This window comes from Strongylocentrotus purpuratus, unplaced genomic scaffold (genome assembly GCF_000002235.5).
Source record: "Strongylocentrotus purpuratus isolate Spur 01 unplaced genomic scaffold, Spur_5.0 spur5_scaffold_11, whole genome shotgun sequence".
NCBI lineage: Eukaryota > Metazoa > Echinodermata > Echinoidea > Camarodonta > Strongylocentrotidae > Strongylocentrotus > Strongylocentrotus purpuratus.
In genome coordinates this window covers 2,049,054-2,069,872 of record NW_022145596.1, presented here as the reverse complement: position 1 = coordinate 2,069,872, position 20,819 = coordinate 2,049,054, and the positions used below count along the sequence as shown (strand labels likewise).

Genomic DNA, 20,819 nt, shown 5'->3' with positions numbered 1-20,819 from the left:
TTAAACTGGTCAGCTATGTTAGAATTAAACATAACTACGAATTAAATGAACAAATGATAACCGAGAGGACGATGTATATTGATTATTAACAGTCGCCCATTATTACCTGAAGTTAAAATATTTACCGCAGATAATAGGCCCCTTTAAGATGTGTGGATATTTGCAAGAGAATGTACATTCCGTGCTTAAGAAATAGGCTTCATGCAAACTGTTATTTTGTTCCATCTTTGTGCACGAATGGTGATTATACGCAATTTATATCGACATTGAAAATGAATAGAAATTTAAACGAGTGAACATTTTTGTTGACCTCAATTTAATATAGCATCGCAAGTATAAACATACAAAATATATCAATGTATGCGTTTAATATATATCTTTATATAAATGTTGTAAGCAAATTTAAACGGCACATGAAATGTCAATACATCATTACGTAAACCCTTTAATTACAGAAATATACTTTTTACATTCTCGGGTTTTCATTGAACGAAAATATGACTAGGTAGAATATGAGCAATTCAGAATACATATAACACAAACTATCAAAACATGTTTCCATTAGGCATACGATTATTATTGTCTAATTTAACACACAGGAAATCAAGAACTGTCTGAATCAATTGCGAATATATCAGGGAATGGTGAGAATAGGCCTACTTATAACGTAATTAATGCAATCAATAAAATAAATGTGCACATTTCAGAATGTGACCGATCCACTACAACGTAGAAATATAGTTCTTCAATGTTACAAGACATAAAACAAGAAAAGCAAACACATCTAATTTTTGTACGATAAACATGTTAAGCTGAATGGCGATACCCTGATTTGTTTCATAATTCTCTTTTAGATTTGTGCGAAATATCAGCGCGGCAACTTACTATTCGACCTTTCTTTCAAATTGCGTAAATCATATATCGAATGAAATAAATTAAAACACTACTTGTATAATGTATATAATTATGTAAGAGTATCCAAAAGTTTATAGTATTGGAATATATTACATATATCTAATAAAATGTCCTCGTACTCTTACACCATACGTACACAAACAAATTAAACAAATCGATGGTAACTCAGAATTTTCCCTGTTGAATGTCATATAAATTTCCAGAATATGGTCTGTCACAATCTGGCTCTACCAGAGCCGACTGAATCAAATCAAACGCAACTTGAAGTTTAGCGCAAATCCCATCTCTCAAGTACACATTTGCGATTCATTTCAAGTTGCGATTGATTTGAAACAATCGCAACTAATGCAGGTCACTGGTTTCATTTTAAAATCACGTGTTGCTGTCCATACAATGAGCGTGCGTGTTTGCTGTGTACGTGCGTGTGTGGGTGTGTGGGTATGTAAGCGGAGTGAGGGGTGGGGCGACTTGTTGCACACAGCCCTGGTTGCACGCGGGTACTTTTTTTTAATTAGTGATTATCGGCAAAAGTTGTATTTTTAAAATATCGTAACTTTGAGGTAATATGGTGCATTTGACATCAAAGCCTTAATCATGGAATGTATAATGTTGGGAATGACAGCCTATAATTATAATAACAATATATCTCTTTTTCTTGATCCGCCTAGTTCCATTTATATAAATTTCATTTCTATATTTAGAGCTTTGACTACAAAAAGCATACCAACTAACGCAGAGACAACTACGATGTAAGTTCAAGTTCCAGAGATTGACCCACTTTGATCACAAAGTAATACAGTAGAAATCTTGGGAAAATAACAAACAAAAATCGAGGTCTTGAATAGAAAATTACAAAAACAGTTTGACATAATGTCCTACACGATGTAAAACGTTCTGAAAAAATTACAACCGATTATCAAGTTGGTTTAAAATCAGGTAGATGGACCATCTGGTTTAAACATAATTCTTACCATACCCCTAACGTTCAATAGCACTGTGTGACTATGATCATTGTATCGCTTGAGAGAATAAAGATCTGCACATTCAACTTTGATTTGAAATAAGTGTCCTAAACCTACATTATCTGACCCGATGCTTGTGAAAGTTCTAGTTAAATGGTGCACTTTCACAGATATTCAAAGAACATCTTCCTTTCCCATTCACCATCCTTGTTAGTAACAGCTTGTCGTGATTCTACAAGTTCTTTTTTCTTCATTGCCAAGAAACACTTGATGAAGTCAGGTCCTAGAGCTTCGACCATCACCTTGTCTGCCTTGAGCGCCTCTACTGCTCTCTCCATAGTATTCGGGAGATCTTGACCGCAGGGATGAACACCATTCGCCTCGTACGAGTTTCCTGTGGATTCCTGAGGAAGAGGAAGCTTTCTTTTGATCCCGTCCATTCCCGCTATTACGGTACCAGCTAAGAGGAGATAAGGGTTGCTCCCGCTGGCACCGATACGATTCTCAATGAAGGTGCCTTTCTGTCCATTTATTTTGATTCGCATGGCGGTTGTACGGTTGTCAATGCCCCAGGTCGAGTTGACAGGAGCGAACGTGTTTGGTTTAAGACGGCTCAGACAGTTGACAGTTGGTGAGGCAAGGATTGTAAGAGCTGGTGCGTGTTCTAGTAGTCCCGCAACCCAGTGCTGAGCGACTTCAGACATCCCACATGGACTGTCCTTGCCATAAACGAGAGGTTCTTTGGTCTTGGCATCCCAGAGAGAGTGACAGAAGTGAGAGGAACTACCACTCCTGTTTGGCCACGGTTTTGACATGAAGGACGCCATGTAGCCGTGCTGTCTAGCAATCTCTTTCACCGATAACTTGTATGTGTGTGCGTTATCGGCGGAGCGTAGTCCGAACGCTGGACGGTATGTGATTTCCATCTGGCCGACACCACCCTCACCTTCTGCACTTTCAATGTCGACTCCAACCTTTGGCAGGTCTCTCATCAGCTGATGAAGTAGCTTGGTGTCGGTGTATGTCCGCAGGGTTGACAGCAGATTCCCATCCTTCAGTAGTGGCTCACGTGTCTTGGCATCCACCACATAGAACTCATATTCGTGAGCCGAAAAAAGAGAATAACCCATCTCCTCCAACTTCTGCAGCTGAATGTTTGCGATTCCTCGAGGGCACACCATCATGGGTTTACCGCCGAGTTCTGCATTCATCAGCACTCGCCCGGTATTCTCGCACCATGGTATGACTTGAAATGTCTCTAGGTCTGGATGCAGCTTCACATCCCCATATCCTACCTCCCAACACAACCCGCAGTCATATTTATCTGCGTCAGCTCCTGCGCCATTGAAACAATAGGTGGCCAACGGCATGAAGAGACCCGACTTGCATGTGTTTTCAAAATGGCGGGCCGGTACAGTCCGTGATCGAGCGATGCCGTAGACATCTGAGACCTCCATACGAATAAACTCAAGATGGTTGTCACTGATGGTCTCTAACACCTTACTCAGACTCATCTTGGTCTCTCGCACTGTTTGTCTTCAGAAGAAATCTGCACAGGAATAGAATGAAAGCAAAGTATTATCATCTCTGATATGATGTATTCAGTAAAAATATTATCTTCCAAAGTGCATTTGGTTTAGCATTAAAGTGAATTGTAATCTTAACAATTCAATTCAATTCAAGGTTTATTAACAAATATCTTCGCAGCCGTTGGGCTGAATTGCGATACAGTTTACAGATCAAAACATGCAAAATTACAAAATAGACATTAATTACAATGAACATAGTTTGGCACAAATAACAAATAAAATACAAAATATATAAACAGAAAACCAAAAAGTTCAAATGAGATTTTCAGAAAAATGGGTTGTTGAAATTACATTAGGAGTTTACCGATTATTCAAAACCATTTAAAACATCTAAAGACAAGACGAGAAATTGCAAAAGATTATATTTCAAATTAGTGGAAGTCTTAACAGACAACTACTCTAAACAAATAATTAACAAAAACATAGAAGCAAACTGGTGGAAGTTTGAATTAATTTGGACATTTTTGTTGTTGTATATACCTGTTTTTTAATACAAATGCATTGTATTATGAAATATGTTGTTTTTAAAATGAAATGTGATGTTATTTTCAATTTGATTGTAAATGTTCATGTAATTCAGCTGAGGCTGCGATATGATATTAAAACAAACTGAACTGAATTGAATTGAACATAAGAGGGTTATGAATTTTTGAAAGTTGTAACCACTTTACTATGGTCACTTCAAATAGGCTGCATCAGTAATGTTACTGTTTCAACACATAAAATGATTAAAATATCGATCTTTTAATATAATATGGTTCGGTCGGATCTTTTCTTATCGGAGGACCTATAATGATAAATTATCCATACTATATTTTGAGTATTGCCCCAAAGGGAGAAGGCACTTATCGGGGCATTTCAAGACCAATCCTTTTCAGGGGACACTTTTTCTTTGATACTCTTCCACTCTATAACATTATAAGGAATGATTAAAAAAAAAAGCTCACACATTCTTTTAAATGAGTATTCATGTTTGATTAAGAAACAGATTGCATTGATGATCAGACCCTTGTCATCCATGCATATGGAAATCATAATGTAAATTTTCTGCTTCAAGCTTTAATATGAACAGGATATAATGTATAATGGTGTATTATCAGCTGACATAAATTTGTCAAATAAACTTGCAATGCTGTATTTTTAAATTAAATAAAAGAAAACCCCTGCACCTTCTGAGATTTTGCTCTCCGACAAACAAAATCAATGGATCATTCGTCATACAACTGATATTTCCCCTCTCAGTGTGAACTCGACTGACAGCAAATTTCTCAAAGATTTAAAACCATTCAAAATGAAAAGAATGAAAAGCCCCTGAGGCAATCTCGGTAAATCACCTCGCCTGCACGGCAATGCAATTTCACAAATAGCTTATGCTATCATGGATCACATCGGAAAGTCCTTGACGAGACTATAAAAACCCATGCCTACATTGCAACCCCAGCCTTTTTAGTTCAGCTCAATATCATCATATATACCTTAACATTCACTTTGCATTCAAATATGAACCTTTCGCGAAATAATGCGAGATATAAATTGTGTCCTGAATATCAAATTCAAAATGGCGTACACAAATGAAATAAGCATATTGCACAGGAAACATTTTACCGTCTCTCTTATTTCGGCGGGGGAGGGGGGAGGAGGGGGGTGTTGCGTGCTCTGTATGAGTGGAATATGATGAAACATGCAATCATATTCACTTTATCAGATTGCTTTATGACATACATATATAATAGTTGCCCACTTGCTTTTTAACTACCAATTCATTATTAGGTCTGTATGTGTCAATAATATAGAATTTCAGTCAAAGTCCAATTTAATTTTGGAATAAGATTATGCCATCCACATAATAATTAGAATCGATGTGATGTACATATAGGACCAAATCATGGACGGTATATCCCACTTTCAAATTAATATACAGAGACACGTACATTTTTACTTGACACATTCATAAATATCCTCATTACACTCAGTATTAGATGCATGTAAGGACAAAAATTACCGATTAATATCAGAAATTTCACAGGAATCAATAAATTACTTTTTGTTTTCCTTAACGAGGAGGAATCTTATCAGTCACAAAACGAGATATGATTGTGTATACAAGAAAACGCAAAAGTAGACATCTTTCAGTGGCGAATAAAGACAAACACGATGTCATTTCAGAAAACATTCCTTTACAATCATACGAAAAAACCTCACATAAAAGAGAGATGAGGACTTGAATGATAATGATGGAGAAAAGCACAGTGACACAATAGAAAGGTGGCGTGATATTGAGCGATTTGGCGAGAATCAACATCTGTTCTGTATGCTGTACAACGTAAGGAGGCGCCACGGATAAACCGATAGTTCAGGCAGACGACTTACCTCGCTTCCTGGAAAGTGAAATAATCAAATTCGATCACTCTTGAAATTGTGTTAGTTCGCAAGAGCAGTGTGCTCCCCTGAAGTGAGAATGAATCAAACAGTTACCAGTGTAGTGCTTGTCCTCATGCAGTCCTACTATGCACTTTATCTGACTGCACAGTCAGCGCTCGAGTCCTAGCATTAATGGCTCTTCAATTTCTGTATTTGCAGTAAGGAATCAAATCGCGGGAATTGAAGTCTAATATTTCCTACGCCTCTTCCCGCCCTTATTGTATGATTGTGTGTACGCTCCCAGAGTGGAGTATCGGTTACACACAGTCTGAGACGTTAAGAGAGCGCGGAATGGAGTATGACCAATAATACCCGATATTATGTTTTTAAAGGAGTGGTCACCATTTCCTACAATAAATCTATCAGAATTGTGTTATATACATTGTCTGAATGCGTTATGGTGCTAAATGTTCAGAGGAATGAAATTATGACGAGATGCATTGCTAAAAATGTAGAATTCACTGTGCTTTACAGACATGATAGAATGCACTAAAAAAAAAAAAAAAAAAAATTGAATTTTAGGCTTTTCCTATATAGCTTTATGAATTCGAGAGTATGTGTATGTGAGAGAGAGAGAGAGAGAGAGAGAGAGAGAGAGAGAGAGAGAGAGAGAGAGAGATAGTGCAATGCGATGCAATATGTGATAGTATTTAGGAGGAGTAGGGCCTATTAGTAGTAATGGTTTATTTTAATAATTATTTGCAGCTATTATCCGGATTCATAAAAAACATTATAAATAACCATTTACGATTCCAATTTTGTTTCACTTTTTCGATTTTTAATAAACTAAATATATCGACACAGCTAATTTGGTGTATGAAATAAAAAAAATAAAAAAAAAAAATAGTGTGGTAAATGCATCATAATTGACTCGTGAATATTGGATATTCGATTTTAAAAAAATGTATTCAAAGATCAATTTATATTGTTTATCATCGTGCCTAGGGGTAGGTGACGTCATTGTAGCACAAGAATTAGTACAACATTATTTTGATGGCTTTATTTTACAGGTTCACAATGATCAAATTAAAACAAGGATCCTGAATGTATTGTATTATCGCACAGTACTGTTGTCGAAGTAGAGTTACAAAATGAAGTCAAATTGAGCACTAAAGAAACAACACGACACAAATCAAAATGAGGGTTGACAAAATTATTTTGATAAATAATTATTAGGTAATTTGAAATTTGAAAGTAAACTGGAAACAATAAAGTTAAATATCGAGTTTCAGTCATGTTTGGCTTTGAGGTTCATCGTCTCTGTTTGAAGAAAGAATAAGATGAGAGAGGAGAAGTAGCTGGCGAACCTCTCTTTAAATAGGCAGCCTTTGGAGACATTGCCCAATTGCAAATTTGATAATAAATCTTTTAAATTTATAAATCACCCGAGAAACTAGTGACGTCAATAGACATGATGCAAATATCTAAGCTAGGTGAAAGGTCATGTTGCACCCTGATGATTATATTCATATAATTATACATAACAAGAAATCTTAATGCCAGAATTTGTCCGTTTCAAAGTCTTGGTTATCACAATGGTAAGTTTATCATCTTTTTTTCCAGACACGAATATACATCATCCATTTTTAAATGATATAAGTGACTTGTTTGTAACGAGAGAACCTCTATCACTCTCACTGATTTGACAAGATCAGTGTAGCTAGAGTATCCTTGCATGAGGTCAGTAATATTGACCTATTTTCTGTTTACATCTTGTATTACTTGCAGTCATATTATTCACACGTTAGGCCGGTAGAGAGAAGTAAGTATATGTCTTGCACTGCCGTGTTGCAAACAAACGGAACGAGTTACATTCCCAATCTGAAAGGGGTGTATAGCTTCGGCCAAGCAAAATGAGTACAATGGGGGGAGGGGGAGTGGGGAGGGGGAGGCACTTGGGGGACTGGCCTTGCTAGGTGGGTAAATAGTGAGAGACCCAAGCGACCGAAAGGGGAGGAGCATGGGTTTTTGTATACCATTTCCATTTATTAAAATCCTTTAGTTTTCTTGCTTCTGCTTGGGGCAAGTATTGATCTGATGAGTGGGCGGATATAATCCTAAATGTTATCTATGTTCAGTATTATCTGTATTTGTTTCGTTTGTTTTTTCTTCTTTGTATCATTTTTTAACAGGCGTGTGGAAAATGAAATATCGCAACCTACACACATTTGTAAAGGGCACTTTGATGTTTCCCTTTAAGAAAGATCTGATGAATGCACCTGCTCATCTCACAACGCTCATGGAAACAGGAAGTCAGACGAAGGAGGAGGATGAATAAAAGAGATTCAGATGAGAAACATCCTCCGGTCTGGCACGCATCTTTTCTTCATCTTTCTCTTTCCTCCGTCTTTAAATGCATGATCTAGCTTTGGATGCATGCCGGGGAGGTCATTTTCACGCTTTGCTTACTATTATCAGGGAGATGAACTGACATCTCCCTGCTATATAGACTGCATGTTTAATACCTGGGCGCGCGAGTCTGTGTTTACTGTGGGTTGGTGTGTGGGTGCGTGTGGGAGTGTGTCTATGAAGAAAGTGTCTCGTGAGGATGTATGTAAGCCTTGCTTTTTATATGAAAATATATACTTATTTGAAGGTTTTCCAAATATTTCTTGAACCTACAAGACATTTTCTGTGATAGTTTAGAATAGGCCTATAATAATTATAAACGAAAATAAAATTATTTACGAGATTGTGTTTGCTGGAACCTAAGGTAAGGTATATTCTTGATAAACTGCAATAATCATAAAGCAGCGTGATATACCCCCTGCATAATAATTATGTGCGTTAAATGATCACATTAGGGCGAATTTCTATGACCCACTTATTGTAATTAGAACACATTAAATTTAACCAGGTAGCTCTTCGGGGGCGCCATAACTATTTCCCACATACCGTACCTTATATATTATTCATCACCCTGTTAGTGCCAGTGAGGATAAATTATGTCACCAATCTCAATATTATGTCATTAGGGAATTATTTCCATACTACATACCTATTAATTTCTGTACGGTAGCTTCGAAATGAGCGAAATCCGTATATTATCAAGAAAGTATAATTATGAAATAATAATAATAATAATAATAATAATAATGATAATAATAATAATAATAATAATATTCTTTTACAGTTCACTCCAAATTTTATTAAACCGAAAATGGAAATTCGTTTTGCCCAATCGTGAGCCCGGCAGCCACTGAGCAGCGCCAGATCGATGTTGCTCTATTCCCTTATTGTTGAACGCCAAACAAGGTAGCATCAACTCCCGTCTTGATTGCCGCCTTATAAAAATCTAGTTTTAGGACGATAAATTATCAACTTATTGGGCAGTAGCCCCTTTAATGTACACATTAACTGATATTCGACGCGTTACCATAGTAACAAACCATTGATGCCTGAAGTAAGGTTATGTGAGCGATGGGACCGCAGGTGGAATTAATCCCTATACACTCGAGGTATCATTTAGAAGTAGTGGATATCCGGTCGATGTAGTGATAGTCGATAGAGTCGATAGAGCAGGGGCGTAAATCCGTACCGAGGAGTGGGGGGGATGATCGGCGATAGCCATCACATACTAGCACGAGCACACGCCCACACTAATTTAAGCAAACGCGCACGTTCGCGCACGCACAAACACACAACACACAACACACACACACACACACGCACACATGTACATAAATTTATACATGCATACATACACAGATCCAGGATTTCTTAGGGGGGGGGGGCCAAATTTGAAATTATGCGAGCCAAATATTGGTACGTAATGGTGACCAGCATTGGCGTAATGGGGGGGGGGGGGCAGGGAGGGGCGATTTCCCCCTCCCTCCTCCGCAAAGCGCCGAAGCTTTGAAGTTTCGTTAAATTATTAGAGAAAGAAGACGACTCGTTGTACCGTTCTCGAAAATAATCCTCGTCTGAATTCAGTCCCCCCCCCCTCCCGCGCGAAGGGCGGAAGCTTTTACGTTTCATTAAATCATTAGAGAAAGAAGACGATTCGTTGTACCGTTCTCGACTTTTAATCCTTATCTGAATTCAGTTTTTTCCCTTCCCCCCTCCCGCGCGAAGCGCGGAAGCTTTTACGTTTCATTAAATCATTAGAGAAAGAAGACGATTCGTTGTACCGTTCTCGACTTTTAATACTCATCTGAATTCAGTTTGTCCCTTCCCCCACCCGCGCGAAGCGCGGAAGCTTTTACGTTTCAGTAAATCATTAGAGAAAGAAGACGATTCGTTGTACTGTTCTCGACTCTTAGTTTCTTTAAAAAGGGGGTGGGTATTTTTTTTTTCCTGCTAGCTTTGAAGTTTCATTAAATTATTAGAGAAAGAAGACGACTCGTTGTACCGTTCTCGAAAATAATCCTCGTCTGAATTCAGTCCCCCCCCCCCCCCTCCCGCGCGAAGCGCGGAAGCTTTTACGTTTCATTAAATCATTATAGAAAGGAGACGATTCGTTGTACCGTTCTTGACTTTTAATCCTCATCTGAATTCAGTTTTTCCCTTCCCTCCTCCCGCGCGAAGCGCGGAAGCTTTTACGTTTCATTAAATCATTAGAGAAAGAAGACGATTCGTTGTACCGTTCTCGACTCTTAGTTTCTTTAAAAAGAGGGTGGGTTTTTTTTTTCCTGCTAGCTTTGAAAGCTCATTCAGGATTATTTCATTTTAAAAAGTAAAAACATCGGCCCCCAGTCCCCCTCGATCGACTAGAGCTCACCTGATTTTTTTTTTTTTTTTTTTTTTTTTTTTGGGGGGGGATGTGGTACATTTAGCAGTGTTTCGGATTCGGGGGGGGGGGGGGGGTTGGTTCTCCAAGGCAGGAAAAGCCAGCGAAAAGCCGGCGAAAGGGGGATTCAGAAATGTTGGCAGTCCTGAGATAGGGTGGGAGGGGGGGGGGGATGCTCTCAAAGGGAGGGAACGAGCATACGCGTATTGCACTTTTTAAGCGCTCGCGCGCTGGCGCACTTTACGTCTGGGCTATAATAATACCTTTCAAAATAAAGAAAAATTATTCTGAAGTTTATGAAGTGCTTGTTCGCGCACGTCGCGCAACTATTCTTAATGATAGTGACATACTGTATACGTGTAGGCTATATATACAGTTATACATACATAAAAGAGTAACTCATTTCTCATGCATTATGCTGAAATTGAAACAATCACATTTTTTTCTTCTTCTTCTTCTTCCTTTTTTCTCTCTCTTTTTTTGTAATATCAGGGGGGATGATTGTACAGGCCATCCCCCCCTACTTCAAGCCAGGAGGGATGCAGCCCCCCCACCCCCCCGGGATTTACGCCCCTGCGATAGAGTGATATATTAAGTAGGATCGAAGCATGCACGTTCTATAAACTTAGTATATACTTTAGATTGATTCAATAGTTTAACTAATTTCCTTGTTAATTTTATTTTATTCATATTAAATGTAATGTTACCCTTCTACATGTATGTATGTATTTCAAATTTCTTTTAAAAAAAATACTCTGTATGTATTGTATATGTTTTTTTATGAAGAATTAAATAAATACCATACCATACCATACCTATAAACAATTGAAGTTGGTCATACGGGAAAGAGAATGAAATGTTACGTTTATCACATTTCCATTATACATTTTTATATCATGAATTACCCATCAGGAGAAAAGTGAGAGAAAATGTTAATCAATGACAAACCAAACGTTATGCATCCATTTGTAAAGTATTGTATTATTTGGTGTCCTGATTATTTTGTCATAATCCAGTTTCCTTTTTTGTTCCGTGAGAGATTCTAGTTTATAATTAACTAAATACTTTGAGAGACGTGTGCTGAACAAACAAGGAACAAATCTTAATTGATACGATGTTTTGATTACCATTATATCACACTCTGTGAATCGTTAATCTGCTGATTTGTTGTAACCATGAGGACCATGTTATGAACAGTTCAATAAATTTTAACCTTGTTAAGGCTTGTTCAGAAATGGCGCGGTAAACCTCCGCACAAAATACAAAATTCGACGCGGTTTTTTGTTTAACGTATATAAAATAATGCAACTGCGCGCAACAAAGGACTTGCACATAATTATTGCACTGAGCTCTGTGTTTAAGATACAGTATAACTAAACGTGAAGCATAATGATTTGACGTCATCATAATTAAAAACCGACGCCGCGCTTTGCCGCATCATGCATCTGAATGAGATTTCAGTTGGGATTGTTTGCCTACCGTTCATCACACAAACTGAAGAGAAAATAGGTCCGAATGTTAATTTCAGAAAACATTCAATTTGAGAGTATAATTATGATTATGAATGCATGAATATCGCATAATCAAGATTGATATAATAGGCGCCCCCATTTATTTGTTATACTTGGCACAGTTGCACTCCATATCATCTGGATTAGTATTTTTGATTTCTCATCAGAAAGAGAATAACAAACTGATGTAAAACCTGGGTTTTGATTGATGGTTAAAATCAAAACAAGAGTAGTATAGAATGCATTATTCATGCATAAGTGAGTAGTAAATAATTTAGTTTAAGTAATGTCTTAATGCGTCATTGCGAGGATCTGAATTTTGGACTAACCCAACTATGCCCCATGTCTATAACATAGGTAAATTATGTCGAGTGAAACCAAAATCTTATTACATTGCGTGATGAAGAAAAAAAATCATTCTCCTTTCGTCTCTTTAATGAGACCAAGACCATTGCACCCCTCCCCCTCCCAATGATTGGACCCAAACCCAAACTGCATCTATCCTATTATAGGCGGCTTCATAAGTTGGGTGTGAAGTCTTTTTTGACCATCGGTCATCTTTTTAATCACAACCACGTCACGCGTGATGGCCGAACGCATGAGCTCCCTTAATTTAGTCAGCTTTTTGGCTCACAGATAATGAAGGTTTTACTCGGTTGACCAAAAGCACGATACACCTTTTCTTGATCACCTAGCGTTACATAAGTTGATCGACATCGTGGAATAAAGATATGAGAAACATATTATTTGTACACAAAATATTCAGTTTAGCACAATAATTTAATAAAATTAGAATTTTATATACAACCAAATACACAATATGCGCACAGACACAAGATGGGGAGGGGTTCCAAAATATTTGGGTTAATATATTTACCCTAAATACCTTGATATATATTTTGAAATATAATTATGATGAGCGAGGGGTATACTACGACTATGTCACGCCCCTCTCATCCGCCTATTCCTTGTATAGGCCTATTATGATTCAATAATTCAAGTCTCCCCATGGCTTCTACTTCGGTGCCAACTCTTTCTGATGGCCATCGCTCTGATTGCAAAGCTTCTGCTGAACTTTGGAACAAACTACCTTAAAAGGTCAAAAACTGTCAGACTGTCAATCAATTCAAAACTTGTCTTAAGACTAATTTATTCTAAAATTGCTTTTGGTGATTAACTTACTCTGTTCACATTGATGTATATTTCATATGACTTGTATTGTAATTTGTAGGTTAATTTGTAATTTTTGGTTTTGTTTGATATGTAATTGTTTATCATTGTATTTTGTTTGTTATGTAGCGCTTATACTTATAGAGACTTCGGTGGTAAGCGCTTTATAAGCACCGTTTGTATTATAATTATTATCATCATTACCTATCGGTAAGATATTGGGTTGGAGGTGAACCATTTTCCACAGAGTCCTTTGGATACCTGGGGGAACTTTATCCAGGAAGGGCTGGACTTTTGACACCGCTTGTATAGACGCACTTCCAAAGAGGGGTTACTGGATGTATAGAGAAAGCCGTTTGTTTTTGACAATGTTCATGGAATATTAACATAGTCACGCCAAGTACACACTATCGACTGTAACAACACGAGTATTGCCTTGGTCTCAACTCCTTGGTTTTATATAGTGAATCATATTTTGTACGTATTTTAGAACCAGACGGAAAACAACATCTAACCATGGACTTTCGTATAATGTCCCATTATCTAAATGACGGGTGTGGCTTTTCCATTTTCTATACACGTTTTCCATATTCAATTTGTTAAGCCACATTAGGAACCACCATTATGTGAAATACATGATTGTGTGTTATACTGATTTTCACAACAAATCCTTTGATCCTTTCAAGTATTCGTCTGGTACATTACCGAGGACGCATATTACAATCATGAGTTTGATTCATCAATCTGGTTTGATCACTGTATACTCACGTGCCGATCGCAGAGAAGAACTCTTTGGCCCGAATTCACAAAGGAGGTTTGTCGACAAACCTTGGTTTTCGTACGTCTGACGCGTTTTACGCGTTTTTTACAAACCTGGTTTGTAAAGAACAAAAGGAGGTTTGGCGAAACAAAAGGAGGTTTGAGCTCAAACCTTGCTTTGTGAATTCGGGCCCTTATGTACACTATTCAATATCAACTGGTATGTCCCCGGGTATATGTCATTCGGTATAAGGCATCATTGGAAATACTGCGACAGCAATGTACATTTTAATAAGATATGGTAATATTTTGATCTAGCAAACACTGAGAAATCGAGGCCAGAGGAATTGCATTGCCATGTTTTTACTTCAGCTGGTATAACAGCTTTCAGGGTTGTTTCCTGTCTGGTCATATGCTATGCCTGACTGACTGCAATGAGGTTGCAATGAGACTGCAATGAGATTTGATTTGCCTCGAAGATCAATACGTATTTCCACGGTGCATTTCTCACGGGGGGATGACTATTCACAAGTACGCTATATAATAATATGCCATTCATATCTTGTAAGTTGTTATTGATACACGAATAAAAGGACAAAGGGCTAGTTACCAATGAATACAGAACACGACGCTGGCAGGTCTGTCTAAACATTTCTATAGGGGTAACTAGACCGACATTGACGCTTTCATGAACTGTCGACCTATATGAAATATTTGGTGAATAAGACGAAGGACGTCCAGTGCCTCGGGGTGTTACTCAAAGGAATGACATCAGTTCAGACCAAATGATAATGATCATACGATCAAATGGGTCACATTGGCAGAATATATATATATATATGTATATTGTGACTGTTGTCTGGATTCTCTACTATAATAAATCTAATTGGATTCAAAGTAATGGCAAATATTTAACCCGCAACAAGAGTGCTTTGACAAAGCCCATGTGGCCTTTTTAATATTTTCCTTTTCTAATTTTCAACTTAGTTATTTTCATTATGTCTCAGTTGTTTAGATCATAACATTAGCATTCCTTTACCTAGGAAACTGATGATAAATCGTTAAATCGTAAACAGAGAGGGGAACGCAAAAGTCGTTTTCCTCAAGTACACGTAAGGGTAACCGAATGACTTCCCCAAAATAATTATGTCAAAGCATACATCGTTATCTTTGATTTTTCTCATCACTCGAGAGTATTCAGTCTGGTCGTATAGCCATTGATAATATAGATTACTTTGTTGGTATCGTTTTCGATTATGCTCAATCAGTAAAGAGTTATAAGATATGGTATTTTCAGTATTCTCCTATAGGCATGACTCAAACGAGTCTCAGAGGAAACATTCTGATGTTCTGGATCGAAAAGTAGGTCGCTATTAAAGCTCACCCCTCTTCAACTCTGTACGTCCTTCCCGGTCTTTCGCACCACTTACTACTGTCAGGTGATGTTCTACTAACGCTGTCTTAAAAGAGATGAAGTCTATACAATTCAAAATTTGTTGTCACTTTCAAAAGAAAATGTAATGAAAATTTAAAGCCAGAACTTTAGAGTCTATACGAAACCGAGGTCGATTTCTACAAGATAAGCATCGTTTTGAAAACACGCGTTGAACACCATAGCGGTAAATCACGGAAATGGAATCACAGTTTATTCCCAATATCATAAAATCATGAAATATAACATGTTTAATTGAAACAAACCAAACTTACATCCAATGGGTTTCATAATATTGCCAGACTGTTTTATTCTTTTGGTTTGTTGATGGACAATGCGGAGTGCACTGTTACCGAGGCATTTAACTTATGAGCATGTAATGAAAATGCCACGCCCATTTAAGAAGTGCCACGCCCCCATCGGGTATAAGACTGCGAGAATCTCTTGTAGGTGAGAAAAAATCCGGGTCAATATTGATATCATTGATCATGATGAGAGTGAGAGAGGGGAGTTGAGAGGGAAAGATTGCGAGAGAGCGATAGAGAGAGAGAGAGAGAGAGAGAGGGAGAGAGAGAGAGAGAGAGAGAGAGAGAGAGAAGGGGACGCGGCTAACGTGCATTTTCCTTGCTGCCTCAAGTATACTGCTCTCGCTGATATTATTACCGGTACAAGGCCTATTGATGGTACTATATTTTCGATGCAACAGTAGATATTGGTAGTGTTGAGTGGAAATAGATCCCCTATCTTTTGTCGACATCATGGGCACTGTTAGATTTAGATCATTAGATCAGATCGTGCAAATGCATATATCAAAATAATCTAAACAAAGAATTTAATAGACAAGTTAAAGAATTCTTCCGCGTGTCATACCTCTGTCTGGCATGAGCATGAATGAAAAAAAAAAAGGTTTTGTCCATATAGTAGAACATCTTTGAGGAATTTACAAGTACTTGCACTTGAACTCTAATTGAGACCAACATTTAGTATGTGTTACGAATGTGTTTCATGTGCCTTTCTGGACTAACTATTGACTTACAACTCTGCCAAAATTCGACTAAAAGAGTCAACACTTTCTCAAAATATTTTTTTGCGATCATGTACGATGAAAGAAATGTTGAGGGAAAGGCAAACAAAAATAAACCGTAAAGTTCCTGGAGGTGTCAATTTGTGGGAAAGATTTTACAGATGGCTGGGAAGGTCAAAGGTCATATGATTAACCCTTGGTGACCTCATTTTCCTATCAAGGGCAAGGTCAATATAGGTCAATCTTATTAGCCATCGGGTATGCCGTGGTCAGGAAAAACATGCCAGTCTCTTGTTCGACCTCTCTCTCTCTCTCTCTCTCTCTCTCTCTCTCTCTCTACTTATGATACTGCTAGTACCTTTTCAAGCATACTTTGGTTATATCTTCAGTCTTCAAACAGCTTTCACAAAAATAAATCATAATTTAATTTCTATACATGGTAGCCTTATAGTCCTCTAGGTCACTAAAATATCAAATAAAAACTTTCTTATTTCTTTGATTATTTTTTCTTCAAAATCAATAGCCTTACAGTAATTTATTCTCCAACGGTTTGTTCGGGTTTCCCTGCGTACTTTCTATAAATGGATGAACCATGTCTATATGATAATCTCACCCTCTCTTTCTCTCTCTCTCTCTCTCTCTCTCTCTCTCTTCTCTGTTTCCCAACTTCTTTGTCTTTTTCTCTCTTCGGAGTCTTCTATCTTTTTATCGTTCCCGGGCAAATCCCCAAGGAGATGAATTAGGTTGGGCTCTTTGAACACCAAACTAGTCGAATTCCCTAACAGAATTTGCACTTTCAAACATTTTGTATTATATTCAACTATACCCACTAGCGGAAACCTCTCACTGCAGGGTGGAGTATATCTTGAGTGGTATATAAGAAATGGCCTGATACTTTTTTTGTAATTTTGTTTTATGTTGCAATCAAGAAATCGGATACCATTTTCCATTTTATTTTTGCCCCTTTTGATCTATATCAGCATTACCTTAATTATGTTGAATATAATTTCCTCCCCATATTTTCTTTGTACAATGAACCAGATCACGATCACGAGTTGTTTTCATGATTGTGAAAGTAAAAACAACTCATTGCAGTGCTGGACAACACAAGCAGTTCGTCATCGACTTTGGACTCCAACATTTTGTACATCATCAAACGACGATATAGAATCTAATCAGTCGACTTTATCATGTAGTTTTATGCATTGTAAAAAGTGTATGATTCTGTGATTAGTGATTAGATTCAGATTCGATTCCACATCTATAAGAGCTCGATCTAAGCACGAGCTCGGTGGGTAATTAGTAGTAAGTTCCTATTAAGTAGAAAGTGAAAGGTGGATTTTGTGAACGAAATATATACATTTAGTTAGGCCTTTATCCATTAAATGTCCACGAGTTTACAAAGATGAACTCTTTATATTATTCATTTTCACGTCTGATGAAACGTATTGTATGTTATAAAAGTACAACGGAACACCAGTCTATGGGCTCAAGACTGCAGATATTTTCTGCGTGCATTATATTGAAATATCTCCTAATATCGTTATTGCTGCCTGCAGCTGTTCCCTATAGACTGCTTTTCAGACCTCTAAATCACAAAGTTATATGCTCTCGAGTATCGTATATCAGTTTAGATCACTGAATACTATTGTAGAACGAAATAAGTAGCAATTCCTTTGCCATTATTACCATGCATAACTCAGACATTATACTTTTGAAATGAAAAGCAAAATACAAAACTCTAATTCCGCCACAGTGATGTATTTACGTATATAGCGCAATTAGTTTGATGTAATACACAATGTATGATAGCAGTAAAGGTAATAACCATGATATATTATAGCCTCATTATTTGTGACAGTATTGCGGGAATCTTCCAGAAAATGAATATCACACAACTAGAATTGAACAGAAATGCGTTGTATGGTAAAAAGTAATCCTTGATAGGTGTCAAAGAAAACAGACTAGGTTTTCATCAAGTCGTGTGAAATAGATTTCACGCGACATGCAGCATGTTAGTTGGCGTTGGCCTTTCAAAACATACCACAACTACTGCTTTCTGCTGTAAAGCTTCAAAAGGCATTGATCATAACACCGACGTGACATAAGAATACATTTTGAGTAGAAATCAACCTTGTTCAGTATCTCTCGACACGACAATGAAACTGAACAATAGCTCTTGTTTGGCGTTATTGAGGTCACTATGAGTTCGGTCACTGGTCAATTTTTGTGTACTGACCTCTCTGACGAAGGAAGTTCAGTCTCGGTCTGTAAGATTATGGTGATTAATACTCGCAGTTGTTAACTCAATCAGACCATGATAATTATACAAGCGTGAGTACTACGAGCGGGCAAGAGAAAAAAAAAATCACGAGTGCTAAAGTAGACCCTGTATTATAACAGTTGTCATTCGCAAATCCTTAGAATTCGAATTGTAATATTTGTCAGTAACTTTGCATTTTGGTTGTGATCTATATCAGGATGATAGAGACATTGGAGAATACAAAACAATCATTATCAATCAATGGTAACAAAGAGAGAGATTAGAGAAAATACAGTCACAACCTGCTACAAATAGTAAAGACTATATTTTATCGCAGCATTGATTTACAAAAATTATTTATTCATTTATTTTTCTTATACACGGAATGGAACACTCTAACCGCAAAAGCTGGTCCAGCATCACCATAAAAAACCATATAAAAGAAAATAGAGATACATACCTAAATCACCAACAACAAAACAGGTTTCCGAGTCACGTACGTTCTGTGTCTAGCTGATCTGAAGGTTGAAGCAGAGTGTTGTGTTTCTAGATTTGTCCTGGCTGGTGGTTTGTCTGATCAGCTGCTGATCAATAAAATGCATTTGACTGTGCCCGCCTAGACGAACCAAAACAGACGACAATTACCTCCTCCCCTCCGAGAATGAAAAATTTCTCGTCAGAGTCGGTTGGTGGCTCACTAGTAAAAGTCACCTTCTTCAACATGAAACTTCTACATTTTGCACCAATTGAAGCTTCTCTCTTTAGTTGCATAATGATGAGCACTTTTTTTTTGCTCCCGAAAATTAAAAAATCGCGCCGGCAGAAAATTCGCTTTTGGCCATCGAGAATTTAAAAAAATTGCACCCCCCCCCCTTGAGTGCCAGGGGAGGGGGGGGGGGGGGGGGGTCCAACCCCCCCAAAAGGTAAAAATCACATGTTTTTTTTACACATTTTTTTCCCAAGAGGGAGGGGGGGGGGGCGCCCCCTGGATCCGCCACTGTGTCTAGTATCATCCATTTAAGACTTGTGAACAAATCAGCCGACGGTGTGTCATAATATATGTCTTGTTCAATATTATTTTTGCGGCCCCCTTTTGATTTCTTTGCAGCTTAGTTGTATGAGAATGAAATCTGTTCGACTATACAACAGAGCAGTAATCTAATCGTGGCAACACTAGACTGTTATAAAGTAACTTTAAGGATTTTTTAGGCAAAAAACTCTTTGCTCTCTTTATCATGCGTTGTTTTTCTGGGTCAGGTTACTTACGTTTTCGATTTGTTTAGACCATTTCAATTCTTCATCTATCAAAAGTCCTTTCTTTCTCTCTTTTGCTGTCTTTTTTCAATTTTATTCTTATTTATCCGTTTGATTTGCCCCCCTCCCCCTCTCCCAAGCGTATGAACCTGATGAAAGGCGGCTGTTCAAGTACTTCCGTGACCATTCCATAGCTAGGCTACAGTAGCTATTATAACTCATTATATGCCCTGTAAAGTAATTTGTTCTGTTTGCAAAAATCACATGGTGCTTAATGGGGGAAACCAAAAACTAAGAAATAAACAAATGAAAATAGAACCAAACAAACAGATTAAAAAAAAAAAGAATTAAAGAAAAGAAAAACACGGAACGAGAAAACCTAATACGGTTTGTGACGCTTTGTTATACAGCGCCATCACAATGATCAGGATCTTCTGTGACTGATCAAGGGGGGGGGGGGGGGGGGTGGTATCCCGATACAAGCTTCTCGAAGGGATTTACAAATTGTTTTTTGTTTTGTATCACTATGCTCTTAAATCAAGTTATGTTCAGTGTTACTCGCTTTCGAGTTTTTAGTAAAACGTGAAGAAATAAAATACTGGAAGAAAATAGACTTGATCCTGGACTTGACCCCCTCACATCTTCCCCTGTCGCGTCCCATTTCACTCGTCTCTTCCCTTATGATTTTACCTCTTTTCTCATCTCTTATGTTTTCCTTCCATTCATGGCTACCAGAGCTATGGGGATTGTGCAATATGATTGTCAAAGTCATGTGAATGGTGCTGTACTG

General features: G+C 37.6%; 1 protein-coding gene across 2 annotated transcripts; it reads right to left on the bottom strand.

Moving 5' to 3' along the window:
* Window positions 1-1,006: 1,006 nt before the first annotated feature.
* On the bottom strand, window positions 1,007-19,390 carry LOC587338 (lengsin). Of its 2 annotated transcripts, none has more exons than XM_030980336.1 (2): window positions 19,236-19,390; window positions 1,007-3,426 (listed from the first exon to the last, which is right to left on the bottom strand). In XM_030980336.1, exon 2 carries the CDS (start codon window positions 3,389-3,391, stop codon window positions 2,042-2,044), a length of 1,350 nt encoding a protein of 449 aa, XP_030836196.1. In that variant the 5' UTR covers window positions 3,392-3,426; window positions 19,236-19,390; the 3' UTR covers window positions 1,007-2,041. The 2 variants fall into 2 exon arrangements, with proteins under 2 accessions (XP_030836196.1, XP_003724338.2); XM_003724290.3 differs by lacking the exon at window positions 19,236-19,390 and adding an exon at window positions 5,837-6,088.
* Between the last annotated feature and the right edge of the window lie 1,429 nt (window positions 19,391-20,819).

Coding starts and splice junctions, on each gene's coding strand:
- LOC587338 (XM_030980336.1), bottom strand. CDS start 3,391: ATGAGTCTGAGTAAGGTGTTAGAGACCATCAGTGACAACCATCTTGAG.